The sequence below is a fragment of the Apium graveolens genome, chromosome 2 (assembly GCF_009905375.1).
Source record: "Apium graveolens cultivar Ventura chromosome 2, ASM990537v1, whole genome shotgun sequence".
NCBI lineage: Eukaryota > Viridiplantae > Streptophyta > Magnoliopsida > Apiales > Apiaceae > Apium > Apium graveolens.
Genome location: NC_133648.1, coordinates 1,656,200 through 1,683,293, shown reverse-complemented (window position 1 = coordinate 1,683,293; position 27,094 = coordinate 1,656,200). Strand labels below are relative to the sequence as shown.

Here is a 27,094-nt window from a genome sequence, read left to right as displayed (position 1 = left end):
AACGTTGTAAAATTTCAAATCTTGACGTGGTCCCATGTGTATAATGCATAATTAACGATCAAGATTTAGAAAGTAAAATTTTCAAGCAATCCATTTCAGACAAATCAACCTATATTTTCTGATCTCCATTTTATTCTCTCTGTTCTTTTTATTTTTATTTATTTATTTTTAATTAAATCTTAAATTTCTTAGATCAAAACTCAAAGTGAAGTACCCTCTTGCCTCCTATCTTCTTGTCCACTGTATCTGCAGAACCAGCATCAACATACATATATATTTTTAATTTTTTAATTTTTTTGCAGACTTGTGATTATTTTGGGTTTGATTTTCTTGTCTTTTCTTGTGTTGTCATCATATTGTAATTTGCAATATTTTAACTTCTTTTTTAAATTTACTTAAAGCCCACTTTTCTTAAGCACCCATTTGGAGAAAGATTCAATTTTTCACATAATTTTATCAAGATTTTAAAACCCATCTGGTCAAAATAAATACAAATTTCTTCAGCTAATTCAAGATTCTCACTTTCAAGAACAACCCTTGTTCTCAAATGTTATGTAATCTTCATATTTTTTATAAAGATTCAATCTTGATTTTTGATTCTTGATTCTTGAAACAACCCTTGTTCTTAAATGTTATGAAATAATCATATTTTGAAAAAAGATTGAATCTTGATTTTTGATTCTTGATTTTTGGTTATTGATTCTTGATTGTTGGTTGTTGATAAGATGTTGGGTACTCAAAGAAGAGACTTGAATTTTGATTCTCAAGCTCAAGTTTCGATTTTGAGGCCAAGCATTCATTCAAGAAGGGCTAATATAGTTGTGAAGTTTCAAGATCTTTATGGATTTACAGTTGAAGGCAATGTAGATGATGTTAATATATTGAATGAAGTTAGGGAGAAAGTGAGAGAACAAGGGAAAGTTTGGTGGGCATTAGAAGCTAGTAAAGGTGCAAATTGGTATTTGCAGAATTATGTGTCTTCTACAATTAAGTCTTCACTTAATTTCTCGAATTTAGTTAATGCGATTTCGCTTAAGAAGTTGATTAGGAAGGGGATTCCTCCGGTTTTAAGGCCAAAGGTGTGGTTTGCATTGTCTGGTGCAGCTAAGAAGAAATCGACTGTGCCTAATAGTTATTATAATGATTTGATTGTTGCGGTGGAAGGAAAAGTTACGCCTGCGACTAAGCAGATTGATCATGTGAGTCGTGTCTTGATTGTTGGCAAATTTCGGTAGATAATGATCTGTTTTGTTTTTTTAATGCTTTTGGTATTGCATTTTGTAGTGAATTGTGATTGCTTGTTTCTGATTTGGTAATTGAAGTAGGAATGTGTTCGTATTGACTGCTACTTTTAAAGGGAGAGATTTAGGCTTAAAAATACCTGCATTCGTAATTTTTTTAATGTAGATAAGTGAGGTATCAGATCATCATGTAGGCTTTGTGTGAAGCTTGTGATTTAATTTGGATGTCTAAAATATGAAGTGGTTAGAGCATCTGATGATCTGAATATCAATTGATAAGATAACAGGTGGAAATTATTAGGCTATGAGATTAGGATTGCGAATATATGAACTAATACGTATAGGTGTTTAAGGCTTCTAAGATGCATAGAATTTTGAGATGTTCAATATATTATTTGTCGTAGAACTTGTCTCTGTATGTCTGTAGTATCCTCTTTTTTTATTAGTAGGTATACCTACAGCGGTAGTAACTAGTAATGTTGAGGGAAAAAATTGACAACTGATAGTATACTAATCGTCATTTGTATATAGTTGTAATCTGAATTTGTGTGCATCTGATATGCAGTTTAGCACAGTAGGTTTGCGTCTTTACTTGTGTGGTATATATTCATAGGGGGCAGCATATATCATTGTGCAATCTTTGGGTATTGCCTTGGAGAAGAGGTGCAAAGGATGTGTTATTCATTTGCACAGCCATTCTTGCTAAAAGATACATGATAGTTATGTACTTGTGTACCACACCACCTTGCATTGTTAGGCACTGTTTTGGATATTACAGACTATTAAGCAGCAATTTTATATAAAACACTTTCGATGTAAGACCAAATGAATGGTGTCAAGTGAAATTCCCTTTATTGTAGCCGCTGCAATATTCCTCCATCCCTAAAATCATGAATTCATGCCTTAATATGCCAGCTATTTGATATTGCCATGGGCAGCTGAACATTCTGAGATATATGTAGCCAGACTAAAGTTTCATTGTTTTCATTGTTTTTGTCTGTACTTCATTGCAAGTTATTTTACGTTTCTGAAATTGTATTATTTTATTTTTGAGCAAGCAAGCTAGCAATTAAATTTTTAGTACTCATCATTCTAATACTCGGCATATATTTCATATGAGATATGCAGGACCTGCCACGAACATTTCCTGGTCACCCATGGCTGGACACTAAAGAGGGTCATGCAGCTCTTAGACGGGTTCTTGTTGGGTATTCTTTTCGTGATTCTGATGTTGGCTACTGTCAGGTACTTCTGCTTGTTAAATATCCAAAAGCATGCATGCATGCTACCTTTGTCTGAGTGATTTGCAACATATATTATGATTAAAAAATTTTTTCCTCTCTAACCTAGATAATCGACAAAGATTTGGATCACACAACTCAGATTCATATTTCTAATCTACTAAGACATTAACAACTCACTTCGAACTTATAAACATTTTCCAATATATGGATGTTTCCACTCACATCATTCCCATACAGGACATTGGTTCAAATGCAATGGAGAAAAGAACACTTAATAAGTTAATATTACTATTGCAACCAACTGTTGCCAATGAAGCAGGATAATTATGCCTGTGATCAGCGAAATATTGCTTCACTAAATACCTATTGATGTTTTCCCTGACTCTTGGAGTTAATTAATTTTAGATGTGGGCTCAGGGATCATACTTCTAGCAAACATAGATGAAACTGTTGTTGTGTATTATCCTATAAAATATATATAAAAATATACTCTATCAGAAACACTCCAACCAACTCTCATAGAAAACAGCCGTACTTTCTATTAAGTTTTATGACAGTAGATTTTAATTCGTGTCTATCAACTTTAGCTTTTGCATGGTTCATAGTTCCTGCATTTTGGTCCATCATAACTGACATTATTAAATTTCCATTCTTTAGGCAAGACTTCGGTTAATCCAACAACTCATTTCTTGTTGAGCGAAAGTCCATCATTACCTATCACTGACTTTAATTAAAATATGAACACAAATAAATATTCACATGTTATCCTACGCTGCCCACTGTATTGTTCTGAAATTTTTATTTCTCAACTCTTTAGAGCAACTCTTAGTTTCCTCATTTCTTATTGATAATTTGGTTCTGGCTTTTGACAATCAAGCTTAAGATAACAGATTGTTAGGTAAATGTTGTCAAGTTTTTGAGTTCAAAAACTTTTAACTGCATTATAATGATTTTGATGCAGGGGTTAAATTATGTTGGAGCATTATTGTTGCTTGTAATGAAAACTGAAGAAGATGCTTTCTGGATGCTAGCTGTCCTCCTGGAGAATGTACTAGTTAATGATTGTTACACGACAAACTTATCAGGATGCCATGTTGAACAAAGGGTGTTCAAAGATATACTGGTTAAAAAATGTCCAAGGTAATTCCTTCTCAGTTCTTTGACGATTCATCTTACATGTTGGATATTAGTGGATTTTAAATTTCGAAAAAGAATGCAGACTAGCTGCTCATCTGGAAGCTCTGGAATTTGATGTCTCCCTTGTTGCCACCGAGTGGTTTTTGTGTGTCTTTTCAAAGAGCTTGCCTTCAGAGGTTAGACTTCTTTATCACACCATGCACATTCCACCGGGTGCAGATACAACCATGCACACATGTAAATTGCTTTCAGTTTCATGACCGGTTTTATTAACTTCTGTCATGTGTACTTGTCTAGACAACTCTGCGGGTTTGGGATGTCCTCTTTTATGAGGGTGCAAAGGTTCTTTTCCATGTAGCTCTGGCTATCTTCAAGGTGAGGGTTTTTCTCCTTTAAGTCCACAAAAAGCTGTTATTCACCCCGTGCGTCATTCTTACGAATACTGAGCATCGGATTATGAATGTCACTGATCACCAATTGCAGATGAAAGAAGAGGAGCTGCTCGTGGCACAACATGTTGGAGACGTAATCAACATATTGCAGATAACCACCCATCATCTATTTGATCCTGATGAATTACTAACGGTGAATCCTCTCATTTGATCTTTACTGTCCTCGATGCCTGATCATTTTCCTTGTAGCACATCTGCTTACTATTTCAAATGCAGGTTGCATTCGATAAGATTGGCTCGTTAACAATCACCAACATATCAAAGCAACGCAAAAAGCAGGAACCCGCAGTTATGGCAGAGATTGATCAGAGGGTGAGACGTCTAAATTCGATTACTTAATCAGACCGTAAAAAAATCATGTAGTATCGAACGGCCGGTAATCATCTGAGGAATGTTGGTGCAACTTTATGTTTAGAAAATGTAGTTTCTTACAATGTAAATTTGAATTGTTACAACACTTGGAGTCTACTGCAAAGTGGACTAATCTGAATCAGTGCCTTTGAACTAAATTTTAGTTCATTTATAAGCAAGGCACTCGAATTTTCCTGTAATTTCTTGTCTACAGTCTTTAAATGATTATTAATATATACTCAAACTTGGCTTATTATTATTAAATCATTTATAATTACTTTTTCTCAGTAAGTATTAATATATAGTTTCAATTTGACTGGCAAAGCAATTAAAGTTAACCATTGTACACATAATCCACTGTACCTTAATATTTAATTTTTATATACAAGACAAATTAACATCTGATTGTAACATCTGATTGTAATTATGCTTTTAAAATATTAGTTAATAAATTTTTTTATATTATTAACTTATCAACAGTCCATGGACTCAGTACTCTGCATGGATTACGTATTATATGTTTTTTCTTAATCATCTTCTTATAACATGTTCATATAATACCAACGGGAAATTAATTAGTGAACACAAAATATGAGATTAACCAGGATAATTAACAAAAACTAGTTTAGTAAAATCATGCATACAAGTAGCTAACAGTAAAAACTGAATACACAATGCAACCAAAGGAAACATATATACAGCTGTTACTGTTAGTCTGTTACTGTTGATATGCTTAGTGGTTTGGGATCATAGATGAGCTGATTAGTATATGTACTAGAAAGGTTTTTCAAAAGGCATTAGTAGTTTCTCAGTCATTCCATAACATAGAGAGGACACACCGGAAGGTTAGAAACCAGGCCATTGTGGATGGAAGTAAGGCTGTGGTGGATATTGGCGAGACGGGGGAAGAGGTCCTTGGGGTACACCCCCGAGATCTTCGTGGTAGACACCCTGCATAGCATCCGGAACAACATAAGGATGCTGCATTCCCATTGCAGCAATATCAGAAACACCAGAGTGCTGCATTCCGGTCGTGTATTGACTCGGAAAAAAGCCATTTGAATTCCATTCATGTGAGTTTTTCTGGTCTGCGCTGGTACTCGGTATATAGGTAGGCGGATCGACTTCCATATCCTCATACATCCCGTCATGGTTTTCTCCTGTATCCATTTTTCCCATCTGCTCATTTGTGACTGTGCTATGGCCACATGTCTTGGCTATTGTTTTGTGCTTGGCAGTCCAATCCGGACGGCTCCAAAGATACAGCGGTGGTGCCACATTGTTATGCTGCTCTAATTGCTTCCCGCTCATATCAACTGATCCAGGTAGGTAAAATGCCTGAAAGGAGAAATGCACATTTGAAGATTATCTTAATGAATCTAATTATTAGTGATGGAATCATCATTTTGCTACCGTACCATCCCCGATAGTAAACATTGATCCTCCCAAATAATATCATATGGGAATTTCTTCTTTCTGTCAAGTCTGTAGTAGCAGCAAGATTAAAAAAAAATTAAGTGAGAAGCCATATAGATTGTTTACTTTTTTCCTATAAATATTTAGCCAGACAAGAAACAGACCTTTCAGTTTCTATGGGTACTATAAGAATTAGTAGCTTTGGTTTAAACGTGAGTGCCTTGTTAATGAATTTGTTTGCCAAGCATCCATTGACACCAAAAGGAGGATTCAGGCCCATAATCTATAAAGAGAGGACGGCAAAAAATATATCACAGGTCCCTTTCCAATAACATTTATATATTAAATTATTTAAAGTACTAGAGAGCAACTTATTAGCATCTCTGACCAGATTAGAACCAGCAGGGAGTTCTTCTGAAGTGACAGTCATCCAATCTTTCTGCTCAAAATTGAAGTCATTCTAAGGAAAAAGAAACATTAGAAGTAAAACTAGCTTGAGTCGGCAAAAATGGTTATGAATACCAAAAATTTGATATGAACTTCAACTTGAAAAAGAAAGGACAGAACAGTGCAGAATACAAAAGCAGAAACACTGTGTAGACAGCGTGCTACATTTGACACAACCAATTGATGTGCTTATTCCTAGCAAAGCTGCATGAGCCGAGTCAAAAAGACGTACCTTGGGTGTAAAAAGATCATAATTTTTGAAGGAGCAGCTCTTTCCCATTTCGTGGAGCCTTTCTCTCATCAAGCAACTAAAGTCATTTGCACCACAACAGAAATCTACTATCTGACCATGTGTTTTTGGTTATTAACAATATTCGACAGAACAAGAGCAATAAACTCAGTGACAACGATGTAATTTGCACAATACATCTAGTCTCAAGGATTCAATAAATTCTTATCATATTCCCACCACTTAAGTCAATTCAAAGGTATAATTATAGAGGCAACTTGAGACAAGCTATTCAAGCAATTTGCAGAATCAAAGAGATGTATGCAGTCTTACCGTGTCACCATCTTGCACGTACCATTTAAGCTTATCCACAATCTGCGCAGCAAAGCAAATGTGCTATGAGCTTTATGAACATATTGTAGAAACGATCGATTATGCTATAACTTGGGGTACCCCAATGGTTTCCCAGCCGCAGGGAGAAGATATGTGGGGGTTACATCACTTGTACAGATAATGAAACCTTAAAACCAAAACTAATGGACTAGGGTCAGTTAAAAGTTGGGCTAATTAAAAATAACCTAATATATATATATATATATGATAAAATTTTAAGCCTGCATATAGAACATATTGATGAATAGACTATTTCTCTTTGCAGTAAACATATATACACTTATAAATAACATATATGTTCATTCTTTATTTCTGTTCCTCAACACCAGGGGCAGATTTGCAGTTAGATACTGCTGTAACTATCCAGGCCAAGTCATAGATGCACAATAAATTGATAATCTTCAGAGCAAGTCCGATGCAATGCTATCTTTGGTGCCGTTTCTATAATTTGAAACCAAATGTCAAAAATTTCAACTCCAAAGGGGTTCTTTACTTGGATGCAAATATGTATATACGCATCCTTGCTTCTAAAATTGAAACCAAAGATGCATTTATAATCATCAAACAACTACAAATGAGATACATGAGAAAGTAACAAAATTTAGTTAAATTTGAAAATATTTGGTTTCAAAATGCATCTAGTAATATATTAATCATAACTTGTGAATGTTCCACAACCACTTCACATTGTTTAGTAATATACTAATATGATGAAAGAATCCACGATCATTTTTTTAAAAATAATATGATGTGGTTGTGTTGAATATACATAGATATGGTAATGGAGCACACGTTTTGCTTGTTAGGAAGCAATGTAGCAAGTTATTACCCCCCACACTGTCAGACCACAGAAGTTCGTTAACTGCAAGCTCCCTATACATCGGTATTAGAGTAAAATTTTGTGAAAAAACTGTCTTTTTTTAATATGCAACTGAGTATTGAGGGTTAAAGTCAGTTATACATGTTTAAAATCACAAAATGTGAAAGAATAAATTTTCCGAGACTGGAAAAAAAATATCATGGACAGTCCAACATTTCCATAATTTGATGCTTTGACTTTTGGTACAATCAGGTTTGAACATTCATAACTACATGTTTTATGTCAACCTTGCTGTCAAGTGTGGTTTGTACTGCACTAATGCTTTGACTAAATAAGTTTTTAAAGCCATCATCAAACCACAGTATACGCAGCACATGGTGTTCCGTCTATACAGTTAAATGGAAGTAAGAATTCAAATAACAGTTACTTACCAACTCAAGCTTGCTCACTTTAGTAAAGTGTCGACCAAAAGAGGTATAGCGTTTGCCATGAAGAAAAGGAGCGAGATAAACATTGAGTTGTTTCTGCACCATAAGAACAAAGCACTGAGTGTAGTCTTAAAAGTTAAAACAAAATCAAGTTTGTCCTTAATCAATTTACTGGAACTACAACTATCTGAAACTGTCAAAAAGTTCATATTTCTACCTTGTCAGCTGATAGGAACAAGTGATAAGACTTTTACGAGATAATGTGCCCGTAGACTAAAAAAACTAATAGCAAAGATGAATGACAAAATTTACTGCTATGCATCCGTAAGGGAGGAAAAAACCTTCCATCTGACAAGTTGTTTGAGGACCTGTGGCTCACACACAGCTTTCGCATCCTCCAACTTTCCCCCATCATTTAATATCCTCAATGCAGTATGAACGGCCTGTAAAAATAATCAAATGAAATAAAGACTAAAATTACAGTTAACTTCTGACTTTGGTTTAACCCAAAACTATCATACGATATAATGCACCTTTACATAGCCTTGCACCTTCCCTTCAGTAAAGGTCTTGTCCTCTGCGATCCTTACATTCGATGAATATAGTGATGATTTCTTGCCTTTCAAAGATTCTTCCAAATTGAAAGAAGATGTTGAATCCTCTATCAACTTTAACATCCTATATGACAAAGTATCAGATAGAAATTACATTAACAGATATACATAGACCCCATAGTATACATAGGAAATATATATGTCAAGATCATTAAATAACCGTAATTTAAGATCAAGATCAACTGCAGGCTTGCTACTGCTTCCTTTAACTTTCATAAACTTATCTGCACTCTGTTTCGGATAATCAGATGTCTTTCCTTTGCTAGAATTGGGCAAGTACATTGTTCTCTGTGGTGTTGATAACTTGTTTTTGTCGATGTTGGTATCCCTATATAATTTTTCCCCGGTAAATATAGCAGAGGTTGAATGACCACGATATGTCCCAGTGTGGTTAAATCTCTGCTTCAAAGGACTTCTCGGTGCAAAATTCCCCATATCCCTACTTTTTATCAGTTTCTCTTTGCTAGAAAGCAATCCCGAAGTCGTTTGCATTTTTCCTTCAACATTAGGAAAGACAATATGGTCTCTCTTAGGTGTCCCGATTTCAGAAAGGATTTCATGGTCCCTGTATAGTTCCAGCTCAAAAATCACAAAAGTTGTTATAAAAATACTACAGGATCACTTGAGAAACATCAAACACCATGCTCTTTAGATAAACAAGTGTACAGACATCATTTCCGTAATTAACTTACATGCAGTAAATTAGAATGCGTCCCGGTAAGAGACCATCCCAAGCCCTTTGAGCAATATTTCCATCACTTCTGAAGGTTATCTCGCTGAAAATTAGAAAGTAGTTAAAATAAAAAACCATGAACTTCCTGAATCCTTGAAATGAATCAGTTGACGACAACTATCTGGATGTTAATGGTTTGGGACCTGAGACTTGAGAGTCTGTCTGGTAGACTTACCATCAATCTTTAGATAGACAGCTGCTATGTATTCTTAATATGGTAGTAGTGCCTTGTATAGTGCCGAGGAATGATACTCAAAGAAAACAAAGGTAACATACCTGGGCAGGCATTTCCGATGGTATGCCTTTGGACAGCGTCTACACATTGCAAATTGCAACTCATGAATTGCTTTGTCTTCTCCTTTCATACATATATTACATTTATGGGCAGGACACACAAAAGATTCTCCTGAGTGGATTTTCAGCTGAAGTTCTTTAGCTTTCAACGTATCACAAGGCTGGAGGAGTTCGGCGACACAGTTTGGATGATAGAAATGACCACAATCTGCATTGGCACACTGGAAGACCTACAATGGCAAGGTTTTCAAGCAGGCACAAAATAATTATCAGCTTGGCACTTGAATTCAAGAGTAAGTCTCAGCAAAAAAACGTACAGAAGCTGATGCAAATAGAGAAAGTAATATGGTGAACATTAGAAGCTACGGTTTCTCCAGCCACTGTTAGTTGCATATAGTTCTCGAAGGGAAGCTGGGTAAAGCGCATTCAGTCTTGTAATGATAAAATTACTGACACTGTTCATTCTTAAAATATATGTATACTACTTCAAGCGATTGCTTAATCATTTTATTATATTTGTCGGGTCAGATTAGCTGTAACTTGTTCACAAGTGTACTTTTGTAGAAAATAAGGGTCTTAAAGGTGACAGAGTTAAAAAACTTTTAAAACTGAATAATTTGTAGATCATACCTCTGGAGCAGATGACTGATCAGAAGAGCCCAATTTGCCACAAACAAAACACTGATGTTGCTGATATTGACAATTGTTGCAAAAGAAAATCTGGATTGCCTGCATAGGAAAAAACACCAAATTGAAGCTAAAAACCTATTAGAATCTATATAATACAACACAGGAACACTATACAAACTTAAACATAATATTATTCCATTGATGAATAAACTCAAGAATAACAATATGAGATTTTGTTCACACTTCGACTTGAGCATCACTATAGCCAAGAGATTCACAACACGATTCAACTCCTGCATTTATGTTTGGATGGAAAGATCTTAAGCACTTATCTTCACAACTGCATCAAAAGAAAAAGTGATATATATTAATGAAAGAAGTTCATTTGCTTTGTTATTTACTGTTTCAGGTACAACTTGATCTGTGATCATAAATACTATACACGTCAGCATATATGTTAACTTCAGATAGGAGGAAAAAACGAAGCAAAATGTTTTACTTGTGAATAAAACTGCAAGATGTAGATCTGCACAACAATGGTAAAACAACCAAACTATACCCAACAGGATATAACTAAGATATTAAGCACCCAATTACTACTACACCAGAAAACAAAGGTGCAAATAGGATGATGCATACATGGATACACATCATGATGCAACTGCGATCTTAAGCTTAACTAGTGAAATGTTTTAGATTAAAAAATATGGAGGAAGAGAAAGGTGGGTAACTAATTTGAAACTTTTTCAAGTTTTAACAACAAAAAAGATAGGCATGCCTGGGGAGACATATCCTTGGCAAACTAAATTTAGATTGGATACCTTGACAATATAATTGGAGATTATCGACAGCAGCGGCATATTTTCGTACACAGAGGACAATATGTGCTTTTAGGATACAGAGAATTGTTCGAGAGATATCTATAATTCATTTTGTGCATTTTTTTTTTCTGAAGTAGGGTATTTTATCTAAATGACTTCAATTTATGGTACCTTCTTCTAGCATCAAGATGGCTAGAGGGAATTAGTAGATAATCCTTCAGAGGACATAATTGCAACCCTCTTTGTCCAATATCACAGTCTATTCACATTTTGAAAACAGATAAACAAATAAATTATGTGCGCACCAGAGTATATCACCGCCGTTATCACAAAGGACACAAACAGAATCAAATGTTGCATTGTCATCATCGTCATCAGTGTCATCATAATCCTCCTGACTGTCAGCTTCAAACTTTAATTTCTTTGTTGCACAGTTCACCTGTACCCAAAAGCATAATGTCACTGAAAAACTATGACATTGAATAAAATTCATTATAAAAGCAAAAATATTCCTAGTTAGTATCAGTAGAATTCACCTCACAAGTACCAGTCCCCAAAAGCAGTGTTGGTAGAAGCTGTTTAAGAAAGCACAAGATAAAACAGAAAAGGTGTAATAGAGTTTAACAGAGTTGAATCTTCAATACCTATAAAACTATTAGACGTGGTTTTAGCAAAAATATAAATGTACGATATTAAAGATGATTGACATATCTTATCTATTATGTTAATGATCAGCTTCAAAAACTATGTACATATGTCACTACATATTGCACAAAAGAGCTCCTCCATAATCATATCACTGTGCCTTAATCTTATTTATGGAGGTCAGTGTACATCAATTTCGACAGCAGTTGATTCTTTGCATATTCTAGCTGCTTGTTGGTAATTTACTAATCCCAAAAATGAAAATTTGAATGTCTACAGCTTTAAGGTAAATGCTTGACCAACAAAAATTGAGAAAGATATTTGAGTGGCTTAATTCAATTATGTAATGAAAACAGCCCAGAATATATTTTTTTCACAAGTAAAATAAACCTGTATACTACAAATTTTATGGTAAAGAAAAATAATTTAGCAGGAGTGCGAACCTCAGATTTTGCTAAATCTTTATCTCTTTCAGCAGCTTCTTGTATCAGAGGTAGATGACTCAGGAGATGACTCTTTGAGGGTGCATCCTCAAAGGCGCTGCACCAAAAAAAATTAAACATAGCCCATAAGTTTCTGCCCTAAGATCTAATAAGTAATACACAAGTTAAAAAACAAGAGAAGCAGACAACCTAAAAGCTTTGCGCAATTGGGTCCATAGGGCAGATCCATCTGCTTTGAGATTCCATTTTAGAAAATGGAGGCAATGAACAGTTACCAAAGTAGACATAATTTCATCTTCAAAGCTTCTCCTAGGCTTTCGGAGCTGCATCCACAACTTATTCTGGGAAAGAACATAAATCACTGGCAATGCATAAGAAATTTCTGGCCTCCACGCTATTATCTTCTTATACATTTTTTGCCCAGTCACTGCAGTACCACATAAGAATATCTGTGCCTCGGAGTTGCCCGGGGTCTCATCCTCACTCCAGAGAAGTGGCAATACAGAAAATGAGACAGGTTGATTATCGCCATCAACAGTATAGTAATTTATCACACAATCAGGGATCATCTCACCCTCTTCTTCATAGGCTTTCATTTTGTGGTCACTGTAAATGTAATTAATAAAACATCGAAAACATTAGTAAGAAAAAATGATTACAAAACAAAAACTGTAATGACTACCTATCACTATGTGCTAAATCATTTACATGATCCATTCAGCAAAAACAGTCTTGAGTCTTTATCAGAGCTTCAAGTAGTACAATTGTGAAAATTTTAAACAGTTAGTCTCGTGCAAATTCATTGCATTATAATTTACAAAGAGGTGAGAACTGTATACTATAATGCACTAACAGAAAACATATGCAATTATATTTAAAAATCTCCGACTTCGCAAGCAGAGTTTATAAACCTATGTGCTAAACCATTTACATCAACCATTCAGCAAACACAGTCTTGTTCAGAGCTTTACGTAGTACAATTGTGAAATTTAAACATATTCTCGCACGGGTTCATTGCAAATGAATTTACAAAGAGGCGAGTACTGTATACTATACTACACTAAGTCACTAACCGAGAAGATATGCAATTGTATTTCTAAAATCTCCGACTTCACAAGCAGAGTTTATAACCTTAATTCATAACAAAAACGCCTCGCAGTGAACCGAGAAAGTACTCTATACAATACTACACTGACAGAAAACATACACAATAACATTTTAAAATCTCCGACGTCATAAGCAGAGAGTTTATAAACCTAATTCATAACAAATACGCAAACAAGGCCTCACGGTGAGCAGAGGAAGTACTGTAACCAGTGCTTCGAAACACGTAAATACACTATAAAATCAAACAGTACAAGTGCAGAAAGAGATGACTTGCATTGACCATAAGTCAACAATAAAGTCAATCATAACATGGCAACGGTAGCTAATACAGAGCATATAACAATAGTGCTATAGTAACAGAGAACAAATCATAGTATTACTAGAAACATTTTAATAAATAATTCACTATTTGCACCTAGGTCTTGAGAAGCGTAAAAGGAGAGAGAGAGAGAGAGAGAGAGAGAGAGAGAGAGAGAGAGAGAGAGAGGACAGAGAGAGAGAGGAGAGAGAGAGAGAGAGAGAGAGAGAGAGAGAGAGAGAGAGAGAGAGAGAGATTACCTGAAGAAATGGTGATCAGTATGGAGAGTACACTGCAACAAAATAAAACAAAGAGGCAAAAAAACAAGATCATATGAGCATAAAAACAAGAGAAATGGAGTAAAATAAAATTAACTGAAATAAACAAGTAATTAGGATTTACATAAACCCTAGGGAGAGAAGAGAGATGAAGAGAGGGAGAGCACAATAATTGAGTGAAGAACTGTCAAATATGGATATTAGTAGTAAGTTGAATTGACACACAAAGGTGATGTGCACTGAACTGCACGTCCTATTTATAGACCCTTGATTTGTAGCTTCACCACTTCATTTGTAAAACACAATTATGTTAAGAACCAAAACCGGATGATCAGTTGTCAACGTACTATTAAATTTTCACTCATAAATGAATGAAGCTCGTTGTGATTTGAGCTGAGCAGAGTTCGTTCAGAGATTTCGACTCATTTATTTACTCGAGCTGGCTTGGCTTGACTCGTGAAATTAAACGAACCGAGTTCGGATAGAGATTTAGCCTCGATTAAGGATAAAATTAAACGAGACGGCTCACCCGACTCGTTAAAACCAATTCGTTTAGCTAAACGAGCCGACTCGACTCGGTTAATCTCGGCTCAAATGACTCGGTTAAAACCAATTCGTTTAGCTAAACGACTCGACTCAAAACTCTGCTCGCTCGGCCTGAATTATAGCCCTAGAGCTCTCGTGTATTAATATGAATCTTACGCAATGTTCTAAAATCTCCGATTTTTAAAAAAATCCTCGATTAATCCCCGATTAATCCTTAAAAAATATTTGGCCGATCTATTTTCTGGAATCCGATAAATATTTATAAATTATTTTTAAATTATATATTTCATAATAAATAAGATAAATATATTAAATATTATTAAAATATTTAAATATATCCGATTTTTATTCCGATTAATCCCTCCAATTAATTCCCGATTTGCCGATTAATCCCCGATCGGTACCTAAACCGATTAGTACCGATTACCGATTTTTACAATCATGATCTTACATATTAAATATGACACATATCATTTTGAAAACGTTTTTGCAAAACTTTTTCAATATATAGCATTGCTCACTAATGTTTGATTTAGTATAAATAAAAAATTATCGAATGTTTGTTTGGTTTCTAATTTCAAGCACGTCCTCGAGTGTACAGACTACCAAGTAGTGACGCTTTTTTCGGGTAATTTTGTAAAATTTATAAAAACCTCCCTCGAAAGGTATGTTTAGTGTCTGTTGCAATATAATGTTATTTTTTAAGGTTACATTGTTTACAAAAATTATTTCAATCTTGTACAAGGCCTATTAAGTTAACATCTACATACTTAAAAAAACATTTATTAGAAAAGATTCAAATCCAAAACTGAAACTCCTGAGGATTAAAAGTAATCATTTAAAGCAAAATAAAGAAAATATAAATGCTGTCACCAACTCAGTTTATAAACTCGGTTCATCTGTTAGGTATAATGTGCATGTGACACTCTAATATCCCTAACATATAAAATTTTGATCACTCCAACGAAAGCTCCTGTTAGGTATATTTTTCGATCACGAGAAAAGGACACGCTACATTTATTAAATGTACTTCCATTATCTAAATCAATACACATTATCTAAATCAATACAGTTCATACTTAAAATATGGTCTAAAACTTAACCTAATGTTATCTTATGTTCTTTTTTAACCACGATACTTGGCAAACTCTCGCTAACAGCCTAACATCATGCATACCATACCTCTAGCATGGCATGCATACATAGTACTAGTAAAATCATGCATACCATACCTAGTATCAGTAAAAACTGAATACATCATGCATCCAAGAGAAACATTAAACATATATATAGCTGTTAGTCTGTTACTGTTAGCACGCGCATCATAAATAAGCTGACTAGGTTATCAACTAGAAAGTTCTTCAAAAGGCATTAGTAGTTTCTCATTCATTCCATCACATAAAGAGGACACACAGGAGGGTTAGAAACCAGGCCATTCAGGATTGAAGTAAGGCTCTCTTGGATATTCAGGGTAGACACCCTGCATAGCTTCCCAAACAACATAGGGATCCGGCGTTCCCATTGCAGCAGTATCAGAAACATCAGAAGAGTGCAGCGTTCCCGTTGTGTAGTGACTTGGATAAAAGCCCTTCGAATTCCATTCAAGTAAGTTTTTCTGGTCTGCGCCGTTGCTCGGTGAATAGATGGGATTATCATGGTTTTCTCCTGTATCCTTTTTTCCCATCTGTATTGGGTCATATGCGACTGTGCCGTGGCCACGTGTCTCGGCTATTGTTTTGTGCTTGGCAGTCCAATCCGGACGACTCCAAAGATACAGTGGTGTTGCCAAATTGTTATGCTGCTCCAATTGCTTACCGTTCACATCAACTGATTCAGGAAACGGAAAGTAACATGCCTGAAAGGAAAACTAAACATTAGAAGATTATGATATAAAATCTAATCATCCGATGACTAAAAACATCATTTTGCTTCCAGACCTTTCCCGATAGTAAACATTGATCCTCCCAAATAATATCATATGGGGATTTCTTCTTTCTATCAAGTCTGTAGTAGCAGTAAGAGAGAAAAAAAAGTGAGAAGCCATAAACTTCTACTTCTATCCTATGAACATTTAGCCAGAAAAGAAACAGACCTTTCAATTTCTATGGGAACTATAAGAATTAGTAGCTTTGGTTTAAACATGAGTGCCTTGTCAATGAATTTGTTCGCCAAACATCCATTGACACCAAAAGGAGGACTCAGACCCATAATCTACAAAGAGAGGACCGCAACAAAAATATCATAAGTCCCTTCTCAATAACACTCATATATTAAATTATTTAAGTACTAGAGGGCAACTTATTAGCATCTCTGACCAGATTAGAACCAGCAGGTAGTTCTTCTGAAGTGACAGTCATCCAATCTTTATGCTCAAAATTGAAGTCATTCTAAGGAAAAAGAAACATTAGCAGTAAACTAGCTTGAGTAGTCCTTGACAAAGGCGGTTATGAATACCAAAAATTTGAAATGAACTTGAACTTCAGAAAGGGCGGTAACCAAGTACATGGTGTGCTTAATTCTAGCAAAACTGCAAGAGCTGAGTCAGAAAGAAGCACCTTGGGTTTTATTAGATCATAATTTTTGAAGGAGCAGATCTTCCCCATTTCGTGGAGCCTTTCTCTCATCAAGCAACTAAAGACATTTGCACCGCAACAGAAATCTACTATCTGAAGATGTGTTTTTGGTTATAAATAATATTTGATGGAACAAGAGCAATAAACTCAGTGACAACTTTGTAATTTGCACAAGACAGTCTCAAGGATTCCCATTATATCCTACCACTTCAGTCAATTCAAAGATGTAATTACAGAGGTAACTAGAGACAAGTCCTTTCCGGCAATTTGCAGAATTCAAGAGATGTATGCAGTCTTACCATGTCACCATCTTGCACGTACCATTTAAGCTTATCCACTATCTGCGCCACAAAAATAATGTGCCATGAGCTACATAGACAGGTTGTAGAAACGATCATCGCAGAACAATCACCACCCCAAGGGTTAACAAGACCCAGTTTATATTCAACAATGTTCTGATAATCAAGTCTAACATAATATGTGGGGGATATCATCACTCATATAGATAGTAAATCCCTAAAACTAAACCTACTGGACTAAGCTTTGTTAACAGTTGGGAATATTATAAATAACCTATCATATATTTAATAAAATTTTAGCCTGCTTATAAAACATATTGATTAATAGACTATTTATCTCTACGTTTAAGATAATCAGATACTTGTGTAACAATCCGGGCCAAGTCATGGATGCACAACATATTGATAATCTTCACAAAGTAACAATCAACCAAGCAGCAGTCGGTTATAAATACACATAAGAATTAATCATTGCTGATGAATATTCCACAGTGCGTTGAAGCAGGAACTGACACAAATATACTACATGGATCAATCCCTGATCCACAACCACTTCAGATTGTCTAGTAATATACTAATATCATGTTAAATCAGATGAAATCCTTGATGAAACAACCCAAACTCATTCTTTTTAAAGCTATGATCATACTTGGGCAAAAAAAACCTCCGCTCATACAGAAAGGTGCCCCCCCGGAAGTAAGGTCAAGGGAGAGTGAGATGCATGCATTCTAGTTGCCAGTAAATGTCTGCCTAATCATCAGATTTTGCATCCAAGAAAAAAAAAATCAAGTACTAGAAGGTGATTCGAGCTAGCCCAGCCGAACATTATGAACAATTATTTGCAAAACTGATGGTGTTCAACATAGTACGTATCGAAGTTGAACACTAGGTACACTGAATTCAATTAATTATAGAGAAAAAAAATGTCCAAGTTACAATTTTCTCAAGTTCACTGTCCTGTTACTAGTGGGACCGGCCTTGAATTCCTACATAAGTTAAGAATCTTAATTTAAGTTATTATCTTATTTATGATAATTAAAGTGAGTATTATAAGTGAGTATTATTTTAGTAAAATTGTTAATTGTAGAAGGACTTCAAAGATGATAGTAATCTTAAATAGAACTCAAAGAAGACTAGGATTGGAATAAAAAATAATTGTAAGGTTTTTAGATATTCAATTCAAGAGTGTGAAGTGAGGGAATAACTCCATTCTTGTAGTTAGTGGATTAGTGGTTTTACCTTTCAGAGGGAATTTCACATTAAATAGTTGTGTCCTTAATTTTTGTGTTTGTAATTCTGTTTAATCAACGTCAATAAATTGTAGATGTGATCCTAAGAGTTACAGGTACCGATTATCTTGCACCTGTTCTCTACAATCTACCTAATACAGTACTCCCCCGTCCTTTTTTAGTTGTCAGATTTCCTTTTATATCGACCAAATTGACCAATTTTTGACCAAAGATTAAACATTACTCTTATATTAATTAAAAAACTGAAAATCATATATTAAAGTAGATTAAATGTACTTTTCAATGATATATTTTTTATGATTTTTTCACTTATAAAATATTATTTATAAACTTCGGTCAAACTTTGGTCAATTTGACTGCACAAAAGTTAGATGTGACAACTAAAAAGGGGACAGAGCGAGTAATATTAATCATCAAGGCGATAAGTGTCAGTTGATCAAGATCATCCACACATTTAACATTTTTTTGTTCTTAAGGGTGGAAAATTGCAAACTAATCAGTCTTAAACAATGTTATATAATAATATAAATTTACAATATAGTCTTTAAACAATCGTCAATGCCAACCATATGATGTGCTTGTGTTAGAATACATAGAAATACAGTAATCAACCTATTTCATGGTAATTGAGGACTCATAATGCTTGGTAAAAAGATATCTATCTACACCTGGCAAAATGAGTCGGGATTCGAAAAACCTTCGAAGAACCGAACCGAAATTCATGGAACTCATATCCGATCCGAGATCCGAATTATATGATCCGATAATTATCCGAAAACCAAATCAAACCTATCCGAAAATTATCCGAACCGAAAATGATCCAAAATACTAGATCTGATTATAAATTGGCACATAAATTGGAACCGAACAAAATCAAATTATATATTACCCGAACCGAATATGATCCGAAACTTTTAACCCTCACAAATTGAAAAAATGAATAAGTTATGATCCGAAAATATCTGAACCGAATTTTATCCGATTTTTATCCGAATTTCATCCGCTTTTAATCCGAAATAGGCCCAAACCAAATCACATCATTTCCGATCCGAATGGTCTCCAGTTATATCATAATCCATCCGAAAATGAAACCGATCCGAAATTAATCCAATCTGAAACCGATCCGGTTATCCGATTTTCCAGGTCTATATGTATCACATAAGTAAAATTTTGTGAAAAATCTCGGAATTTTTTTAATATGCAACGAAAATTTTAGGCTATGCTCGGTCGTTTCATGCATGTTTGAAATCATGAAATGTGAAGGAGTAAATTTTCTGTGATTGGAAAAAAATTAATGGACGGGCCCAGAAACATTTTCGTAATATGATGCTTTTACTTTTTGTACAATCCTGTTTGAACATGGATGACTACATATTTTTTATATAATCCTTGCCACCGAGTATGGCTTTTACTGCACTAACGCTTTTACTAAATAAGTTTAAAGTCATCATCGGTCCACAACAAGGGCAGCGCGAACTGTACCGCCTAGTCAGTTAAATCAAACTAAAATATCAAATAACAGTTACTTACCAACTCAAGCTTGCTCACTTCAGTAAAGTGCCGACCAAAAGATGTAAACCGTTTGTCATGGAGAAAAGGGGCGAGATAGATGTTGAGTTGTTTCTGCACCATAAAAACAAAGCATCAAGTGCAGTCTTAGAAGTTACAAAATCCAGTTTGTCTTTAATGATTAATCAATTAACTAGAACTACAACTATACTGCTATAGATCCATAAGGGGGGGGGGGACCTTCCATCTGACAAGTTGTTTGAAAACGTGCGGCTCACACACAGCTTTTGCATCCTCCAACTTTCCCCCGTCATTTAGTATCTTCAATGCAGTTTGAACGGCCTGTGAAAATAATTAAATGAAGACAAAAGTACAATTGACTTCTGACTTTATATAGCCCAAAACTATCATAATATAAAATGCACCTTTACATAGCCTTTCACCTTCCCTTCAGTAAAATTCTTGTCCTCTGCGATCCTTACAATCGATGAATATAGTGATGATGACTTCTTGTCTTTCAAAGATTCTTCCATGTGGAAAGAAGATGTTGAATCCTCTATCAACTTTAACATCCTATATGACAAAGTATTAGATAGCAATTATATAAACAGACATACATAGACGTATAATATACAAAAGAAATACATATCAAGATCATTAAATAACCGTAATTTGAGCTCAAGATCAACTGCTGTCTGGCTACTGCTTCCTTTAACTTTCATAAACTTATCTGCACTTTGTTTCGGATAACCAGATATCTTGGATAAGCACGTTGTTCTCTGTGGTGTGGATAACTTGCTTTTGTCTGTGTTGGTATCCCTAAATATTTTTCCCCCAGTAAATGTAGCATTGGTTGAATGACCAAGATATATCCCAGTATGGTTAAATCTCTGCTTCAAAGGACTTCTCCGTGTAAAATTCCCCATATCCCTACTTTTTATCAGTTTCTCTTTGCTCGAAAGCAATCCCGAAGTCGTTTGCATTTTTCCTTCAACATTAGGGAAGATAATATGGTCTCTTTTAGGTGTCCCAATATCAGACAGGATTTCATGGTCCCTGCAAAGTTCCGGGTCGAAAATCAGAGACGTTTTTTACAAAATGGTGCAGGAACGCTTAAGAAACAGTAAACACCATGCCCTTCAGATAAACAGGTCTACAGACATCATTTCTGTATCTACTTACATGCAGTAAATTAGAATGCGGCCCGGTAAGAGACCATCCCAAGCCCTCTGATCAATATTTCCATCACTTCTGAAGGTAATTTCACTGAAAATTAGAGAGAAGTTAAAATAAAAACCATGAACTTCATTTATCCTTGAAATGAATAATTTGACGACGACACTATCTCGATGGTAATGGTTTGGGACTGAGACTTGAGAGTCTGTCTGGTAGACTTACCATCAAGCTTTAGATCTAGTGCCGAGGAATGATATTCAAAGCAAACAAAAGGAACATACCCGGGCAAGCATTTGCGATGGTATGCCTTTGGACAGCGTCTACACATTGCAAATTGCAACTCGTGAACTGCTTTGTCTTCTCCTTTCATACATATATTACATTTATGGGCAGGACACAAAAAAGATTCTCCTGAGTGGATTTTAAGCTGAAGTTCTTTAGTTTTCAACGTATCACAAGGCTGGAGGAGTTCGGCGACACAGTTTGGATGATAGAAATGACCACAATCCGCATTGGCACACTGGAAGACCTACAATGGAATTGAACATTTTAGACTTGCAAGAAGCAGCTCGGCACTTGAATTCAAAAGTATGTCTCAGTACAGAAGAGTATTCAAGATGGGTCTTTAAGATGAACAGAGTTTAAAACCTTGAACACCTAATTGTTTGTAAATTATACCTCTGGAGCAGAAGACTGATCAGAAGAGCCCAATTTGAAACAAACAAAACACTGATGTTGCTGATATTGACAATTGTTGCAAATGAAAGTCTGAATGTCCTGCGTAGAAAAAAACAAGGAACTGAAGTTACAAACTATTAGAATCTATATAATGTAACATATAAACACTATACAAAGTTAAACATAATATGTGTCCATTGGTAAATAAGCAAAAATAATATGATGAGAATTTGTTCACACTTCGAGTTGAGCATAATTATAGCCAAGAGATTCACAAAACGAATCATCTTCTGCAGTTATGTTTGGATGGAAGGATCGTAAGCACTTATCTTCACAACTGCATCATAAGAAAAAATGAGATATGAGAATGAAAGTAGATCTTCTGGTTTGTTATTTACTATATCAGCTACAACTTGATCTGGGACATGCCCAATTGCGATCATATTACACACATCTACATATATGTTAACTTCAGAAAGGAGAAATTAAATAACGCAATAGGAAAATGCACAACAATGGCGGAACAACCAAAATATACCTAACAGGATATAACTAAGAGTTTAAGCACCCTATTACCTCTCTACCAGAATACAAGAATGCAAATTGGTTGATGCATATATACATGGATACACATCATGATGCAACTGGGATCTTAAGTTGAACTAGTGAGATGTTTTAGATTAAAAAAAATGAGTGGAGGAAGAGAAAGATGTGTAGTTAATTTGAAACAATCTCAAGTTTTAACGACAAAAAGACAGGCATGCCTGGGGAGACATCCTTGCAATGCCAAACTAAATTTAGATCAGAAACTTTGACAATTTAAATGGAGATTATCGACAGCAGCAGTGACCGGCTTTCATACAGAGAGGACAATACATGGTTTTCATGGTACACGAAATGTTTTAAGAGACAACTATGATTGTATTTGTGCATTTCCTTCTTTCTGCAAATAGTGAATTTTATTTACAATTAGTTTCAATTTCTAGTACTTTCTTCTAACATCAAGATGGCAAGACGGAATTAGTAGAAACGAAATACAGAGGCCAATAATTACAAGCCTCGTATCCCTCTCTCTCCAATATCGCAGTCCATTCAGATTTTGGAAACAGATAAACAAGTAAATTATGTGCACACCAGATTAAATCACCACCGTCATCACAAAGGACACAAACAGAATCAAATCTAAATGCTTCATCATCCTCATCATCATCAGTGTCTTCATAATCCTCCTGACTGTCAGCTTCAAATTTCATTTTCTTTGTTGAATGATTAGCCTGTACCCAAAAGGCAAAAGCATAAAATGCCACTGAAATTGACTTCAACATTAAATAAAATTGATTAACATTCCTAGTCAGTATCACTGGAATTCACCTCACAAAGAGTCTCCAAAAGCAGTGTAGGTAGAAGCTGTTTAAGAACGCACAACACAGAACAGAAAAAAATGTAATTTAGCTGAATAAAATCGAATCTTCAATACATATAAAGTATAATAGACTTGGTTATAGCAGTAAAAAAATAGTGACACTTAGATATTAAAGAAGATTAAGCATATCTTGTCTATTATGTTGATGATCAGCTTCAAAAACTCTCTATACATTGCACTATGTCACTACATAACACACAAAAAAGCTCCTCCATAATCTTATCACTGTGCCTTCATCTTATATAAGAAGGTCAGTTTAATCTTTTCGCGTCATTTCTGCACCACATGATTTTTTACATATTCTTCCACTTGGGGGTAACTTTTTAATCCCAAAAATGAAAATTTGCATGTCCCCAACTTTAAGGTATATGGTTGACCAACATTAATTGAGGAGAATATTTTAAGTGACATAATTCTATTATCTATATATAAACTAAAAAAAAAACCAGTATACCTTTTCTCCACATGTAAAATAAATATGTATACTACAATTTTATGGTAAAGAAAAAAATATAGCAGAATTGATATAATAAAACATTTTTCGGTTAATACAAACCTCGGATTTTGCTAAATCTTCATCTCTTTTTGCAGCTTCTTGTATCAGAGGTAGATGACTCAGGAGATGACTCTTCGAGGGTGCAACCTCAAAGGTGCTGCACCAAAAAAATTAAGCATAGCCCATATGTTTATGCCATGACATCTAATAAGTAATACATAAATCAGAAAAACAAGAGAAACAGACAACCTAAAAGCTTTGTGCAATTGGGTCCATAGAGCAGATCCATCTGCTTTGAGATTCCATTTTAGAAAATGGAGGCAATGAACAGTTACCAAAGTAGACATAATATCCTCTTTAAAGCTTCTCCTAGGCTTTCGGAGCTGCATCCACAACTTTTTCTTGGAAAGAACATAAATAACTGGCAATGCATAAGAAATCTCTGGCCTCCATGCTATTATCTTCTTACACATTTTTTGCCCGGTCACTGCAGTACCACGTAAGAATATCTGCGTATCCCAATTGCCTGGGGTCTCATCTTTGCTCCAGAGAAGTGGCAATACAGAAAATGAGACTGGTTGATTATTGCCATCAACAGTACAGTAATTTATCACGCAATGAGGGATCATCTGACCCTCTGCTTCATAAGTTCTCATCTTGTGGTCACTGTAAATGAATTAATGAACATGAATGTATTAATGACACATCGAAAAACTTCAGTAAATGCAAATGATACCAAAACAAAAACCGTAATTAACTACCTGTCACTTAAATAATTGCCAAAATACTACATGCTAAACCATTTACATCATCCATTCAGCAAAAAAGTCTTGTTTAAAGCTTTACGTGGCCCGATTGCGAAATTTAAACATTTAGACATTGCATTTCAATTTACAAAGAGGTGAGTATTGTATACTACACTTCACTACACTAACAGAGAACACATGCAATTGTATTTTAAAATCTCCGACTTGACAAGCAGAATCATAATAAAACGCAAATGAGGCCACGGTGAACAGAGAAAATACTTTAACCGGTGATTCCAAAAACCAAACATGTATATATACTATACAATCAAACAACACAAGTGTGGAAAGAGAATACTCAAACTGACCATAGGTCAACAAAAAAAGTCAATTACATCATAACATGGTAAAGATAACTAATGCAGAGCATATAACAATAGTGATATAAAACAGAGAACAAGTTATAGATTACTAGAAGCATTTTAATAAATAATTTACTGTTTGCACCTAGGTTTTTAGAGGCATAATATGAGAGAGAGGGATTATATGTAGAATAGGAGAAAGAAGAGAGATGGAGAGACTAACAGAAGAATATGAGAGAGAAGGATAGAAGGAGAGAGAGGGGGAGAGAGAGAGAGAGATAGGGGAGAGAGACTGCCGAGAGAGAGGAGAGGGAGAGAGAGAGAGAGAGAGGAGAGACTGCCGAGAGAGAGAGAAGGAGAGAGAGAGAGAGTACCTGAGGAATAAAAGAGAGGGAGGGGAAGAAGAGAGGGGGGGGAGAGAGAGTACCTGAAGAAATGTGATCAGTAAGAGAGTACACTGCAACAAAATAAAACAAAGAGGGAAATAAGCGAGATCAGATGAACATAAAAACACAGGGAGAGAAATGGAGAGAAATAAAGGTGAAATAAACAAGTAATTGAGATTTACATTAACCCTAGGGGAGAAAAGAGATAAATAGAGGGGGAGAGATGAACAATAATTGAGTGAAGTCTTGCCGAGAACAGCCACGTAATCAAGTGAAGCCCTTGCCTGGAACTGACACGTAAGGATGGTAGTTGCAAGTGGAAGTGAAGGGCTTTGTGCAGAAAATCTTAAAATAATTAATTTATAAATTAAAATTAATAAATGGCTTAAAAGTGATAAGTAGATAATATTTATTAGTTAGTTAAGTGTTAGTTTAGAAAATCTTAAAATAAGTAACTTACGAATTAAAATTAATAAGTGAATTATAAATGGAAAGTAGAAAAATACTTATAAGTTAAATAAGTGTTTGGATAATTTTACTTATAAGTCATAATTTTTTTCTTCTTAAATGAACTAAAATAAATAATTATTTAATATAATTATCTTAATTCTTCAATTTTAAGTTTGGTTAACATTTAAAAATATATATTTAAAAACTGAGATTAAAAAATAAGCGAAAAATCAAAAAAAGTTGAGAAAACGTCATTACTAACATTCAACTTATCAGCTTATAAGTTATAAATTCAATTTAAATAGTTGGGTCGATAAACAATCGTTGATAAGCTGTTACGGGCTTATTAGCCATAAATAGCTTATAAGTCCGTTGCCAAACAGAATCTAAGTATTTGGTTAATTTTACTTATAAGTAATAATTCTTTTAACTTAAATTAACTAAGATAAATAATTTTTAAATATAATTATCTTAATTCATGACTTTTAAATTAATTTAACATTTAAAAATATATATTTCAAAACTAAAATTAATAAAAATGTGAAAAATCAAAATAAGTTGAGAAAAAGTACGTCGTTACTAACATTCAACTCATCAGCTTATAAATTGTAAATTCGACTTATAAGTTTGGTCGACAAACACTCATCGATAAGTACTTACGGGCTTATAAGCCAATAAGCCACTTATTTAGTGGTGGCCAAACAGACCCTATAAGTGATGTCATTTCTATAATTTGAAATCAAATGTCAAAAATTTCAACTCCAAAGAAGTTCTATACTTGGATGTAAATATGTATATATGTATTCTTGCTTCTAATTTTGAAACCAAGAATGCATTTATACATCTAACCACATCATCATACTATTACAAATGAGATGTATGTTGTTGTACTTTAAATGAAACTTAGGGCAAAATGACAAAATTTAGGCAAATAAGAAAATATTTGATTTCAAAATGCATCTAGTATTGGAGTTGAAGTTTTGTTTTAACAACAAAAAACACTTTTTATGCCAAATTATAGCAATAACTATAGCTATTTTGCATTTTTTTATTGGACTTGCTATAACATCGTGTATTATGACTTTTTAGTAAATACTCCCTCTCTCCCAAAATATTTTTCCCATTTTGACTTTTTGTATTGTTCATGATAAACAATTGACTACTAATTTATATATAATT

At 34.6% G+C, this 27,094-nt stretch overlaps 3 protein-coding genes across 3 annotated transcripts; 1 reads left to right on the top strand and 2 right to left on the bottom strand.

The window, feature by feature from the left end:
• Positions 1 to 137: 137 nt before the first annotated feature.
• On the top strand, positions 138 to 4,702 carry LOC141706644 (uncharacterized). Its single transcript, XM_074509426.1, has 7 exons — positions 138 to 1,199; positions 2,370 to 2,486; positions 3,447 to 3,625; positions 3,705 to 3,798; positions 3,920 to 3,997; positions 4,106 to 4,207; positions 4,291 to 4,702. Exons 1-7 carry the CDS (start codon positions 726 to 728, stop codon positions 4,411 to 4,413), a joined length of 1,167 nt encoding a protein of 388 aa, XP_074365527.1. The 5' UTR covers positions 138 to 725; the 3' UTR covers positions 4,414 to 4,702.
• Positions 4,703 to 5,017: 315 nt separating this feature from the next.
• Positions 5,018 to 14,345, bottom strand: LOC141706642 (protein ENHANCED DOWNY MILDEW 2-like). Its single transcript, XM_074509424.1, has 20 exons — positions 14,146 to 14,345; positions 14,004 to 14,035; positions 12,528 to 12,944; positions 12,339 to 12,435; positions 11,787 to 11,825; positions 11,556 to 11,689; positions 10,673 to 10,769; positions 10,430 to 10,528; positions 9,782 to 10,029; positions 9,465 to 9,548; positions 8,933 to 9,337; positions 8,692 to 8,836; positions 8,500 to 8,601; positions 8,162 to 8,254; positions 6,851 to 6,892; positions 6,521 to 6,631; positions 6,230 to 6,301; positions 6,006 to 6,124; positions 5,844 to 5,910; positions 5,018 to 5,763 (listed from the first exon to the last, which is right to left on the bottom strand). Exons 3-20 carry the CDS (start codon positions 12,932 to 12,934, stop codon positions 5,272 to 5,274), a joined length of 2,853 nt encoding a protein of 950 aa, XP_074365525.1. The 5' UTR covers positions 12,935 to 12,944; positions 14,004 to 14,035; positions 14,146 to 14,345; the 3' UTR covers positions 5,018 to 5,271.
• Positions 14,346 to 15,831: 1,486 nt separating this feature from the next.
• On the bottom strand, positions 15,832 to 25,716 carry LOC141706643 (protein ENHANCED DOWNY MILDEW 2-like). Its single transcript, XM_074509425.1, has 20 exons — positions 25,648 to 25,716; positions 25,507 to 25,536; positions 24,221 to 24,637; positions 24,032 to 24,128; positions 23,424 to 23,459; positions 23,187 to 23,326; positions 22,293 to 22,389; positions 22,053 to 22,151; positions 21,656 to 21,903; positions 21,381 to 21,464; positions 20,865 to 21,254; positions 20,624 to 20,771; positions 20,439 to 20,540; positions 20,220 to 20,312; positions 17,440 to 17,481; positions 17,123 to 17,233; positions 16,883 to 16,954; positions 16,660 to 16,778; positions 16,505 to 16,571; positions 15,832 to 16,422 (listed from the first exon to the last, which is right to left on the bottom strand). Exons 3-20 carry the CDS (start codon positions 24,625 to 24,627, stop codon positions 15,988 to 15,990), a joined length of 2,787 nt encoding a protein of 928 aa, XP_074365526.1. The 5' UTR covers positions 24,628 to 24,637; positions 25,507 to 25,536; positions 25,648 to 25,716; the 3' UTR covers positions 15,832 to 15,987.
• Positions 25,717 to 27,094: the final 1,378 nt, after the last annotated feature.

Bases quoted from the DNA above. Each gene is read 5' to 3' on its own strand.
- LOC141706644 (XM_074509426.1), top strand. From the start codon at position 726: ATGTTGGGTACTCAAAGAAGAGACTTGAATTTTGATTCTCAAGCTCAA. The intron at 3,998-4,105 runs GTGAGGGTTTTT...CACCAATTGCAG, and splicing joins TAGCTCTGGCTATCTTCAAG to ATGAAAGAAGAGGAGCTGCT. The intron at 4,208-4,290 runs GTGAATCCTCTC...TTTCAAATGCAG, and splicing joins ATCCTGATGAATTACTAACG to GTTGCATTCGATAAGATTGG.
- LOC141706642 (XM_074509424.1), bottom strand. From the start codon at position 12,934: ATGAAAGCCTATGAAGAAGAGGGTGAGATGATCCCTGATTGTGTGATA. The intron at 6,893-8,161 runs GTAAGTAACTGT...TTTGCTGCGCAG, and splicing joins AAGTGAGCAAGCTTGAGTTG to ATTGTGGATAAGCTTAAATG. The intron at 6,632-6,850 runs GTAAGACTGCAT...ACACATGGTCAG, and splicing joins ACGTGCAAGATGGTGACACG to ATAGTAGATTTCTGTTGTGG.
- LOC141706643 (XM_074509425.1), bottom strand. From the start codon at position 24,627: ATGAGAACTTATGAAGCAGAGGGTCAGATGATCCCTCATTGCGTGATA. The intron at 21,904-22,052 runs GTATAATTTACA...ATTCCATTGTAG, and splicing joins ATCAGTCTTCTGCTCCAGAG to GTCTTCCAGTGTGCCAATGC. The intron at 21,255-21,380 runs GTAAGTAGATAC...GGAACTTTGCAG, and splicing joins CGCATTCTAATTTACTGCAT to GGACCATGAAATCCTGTCTG.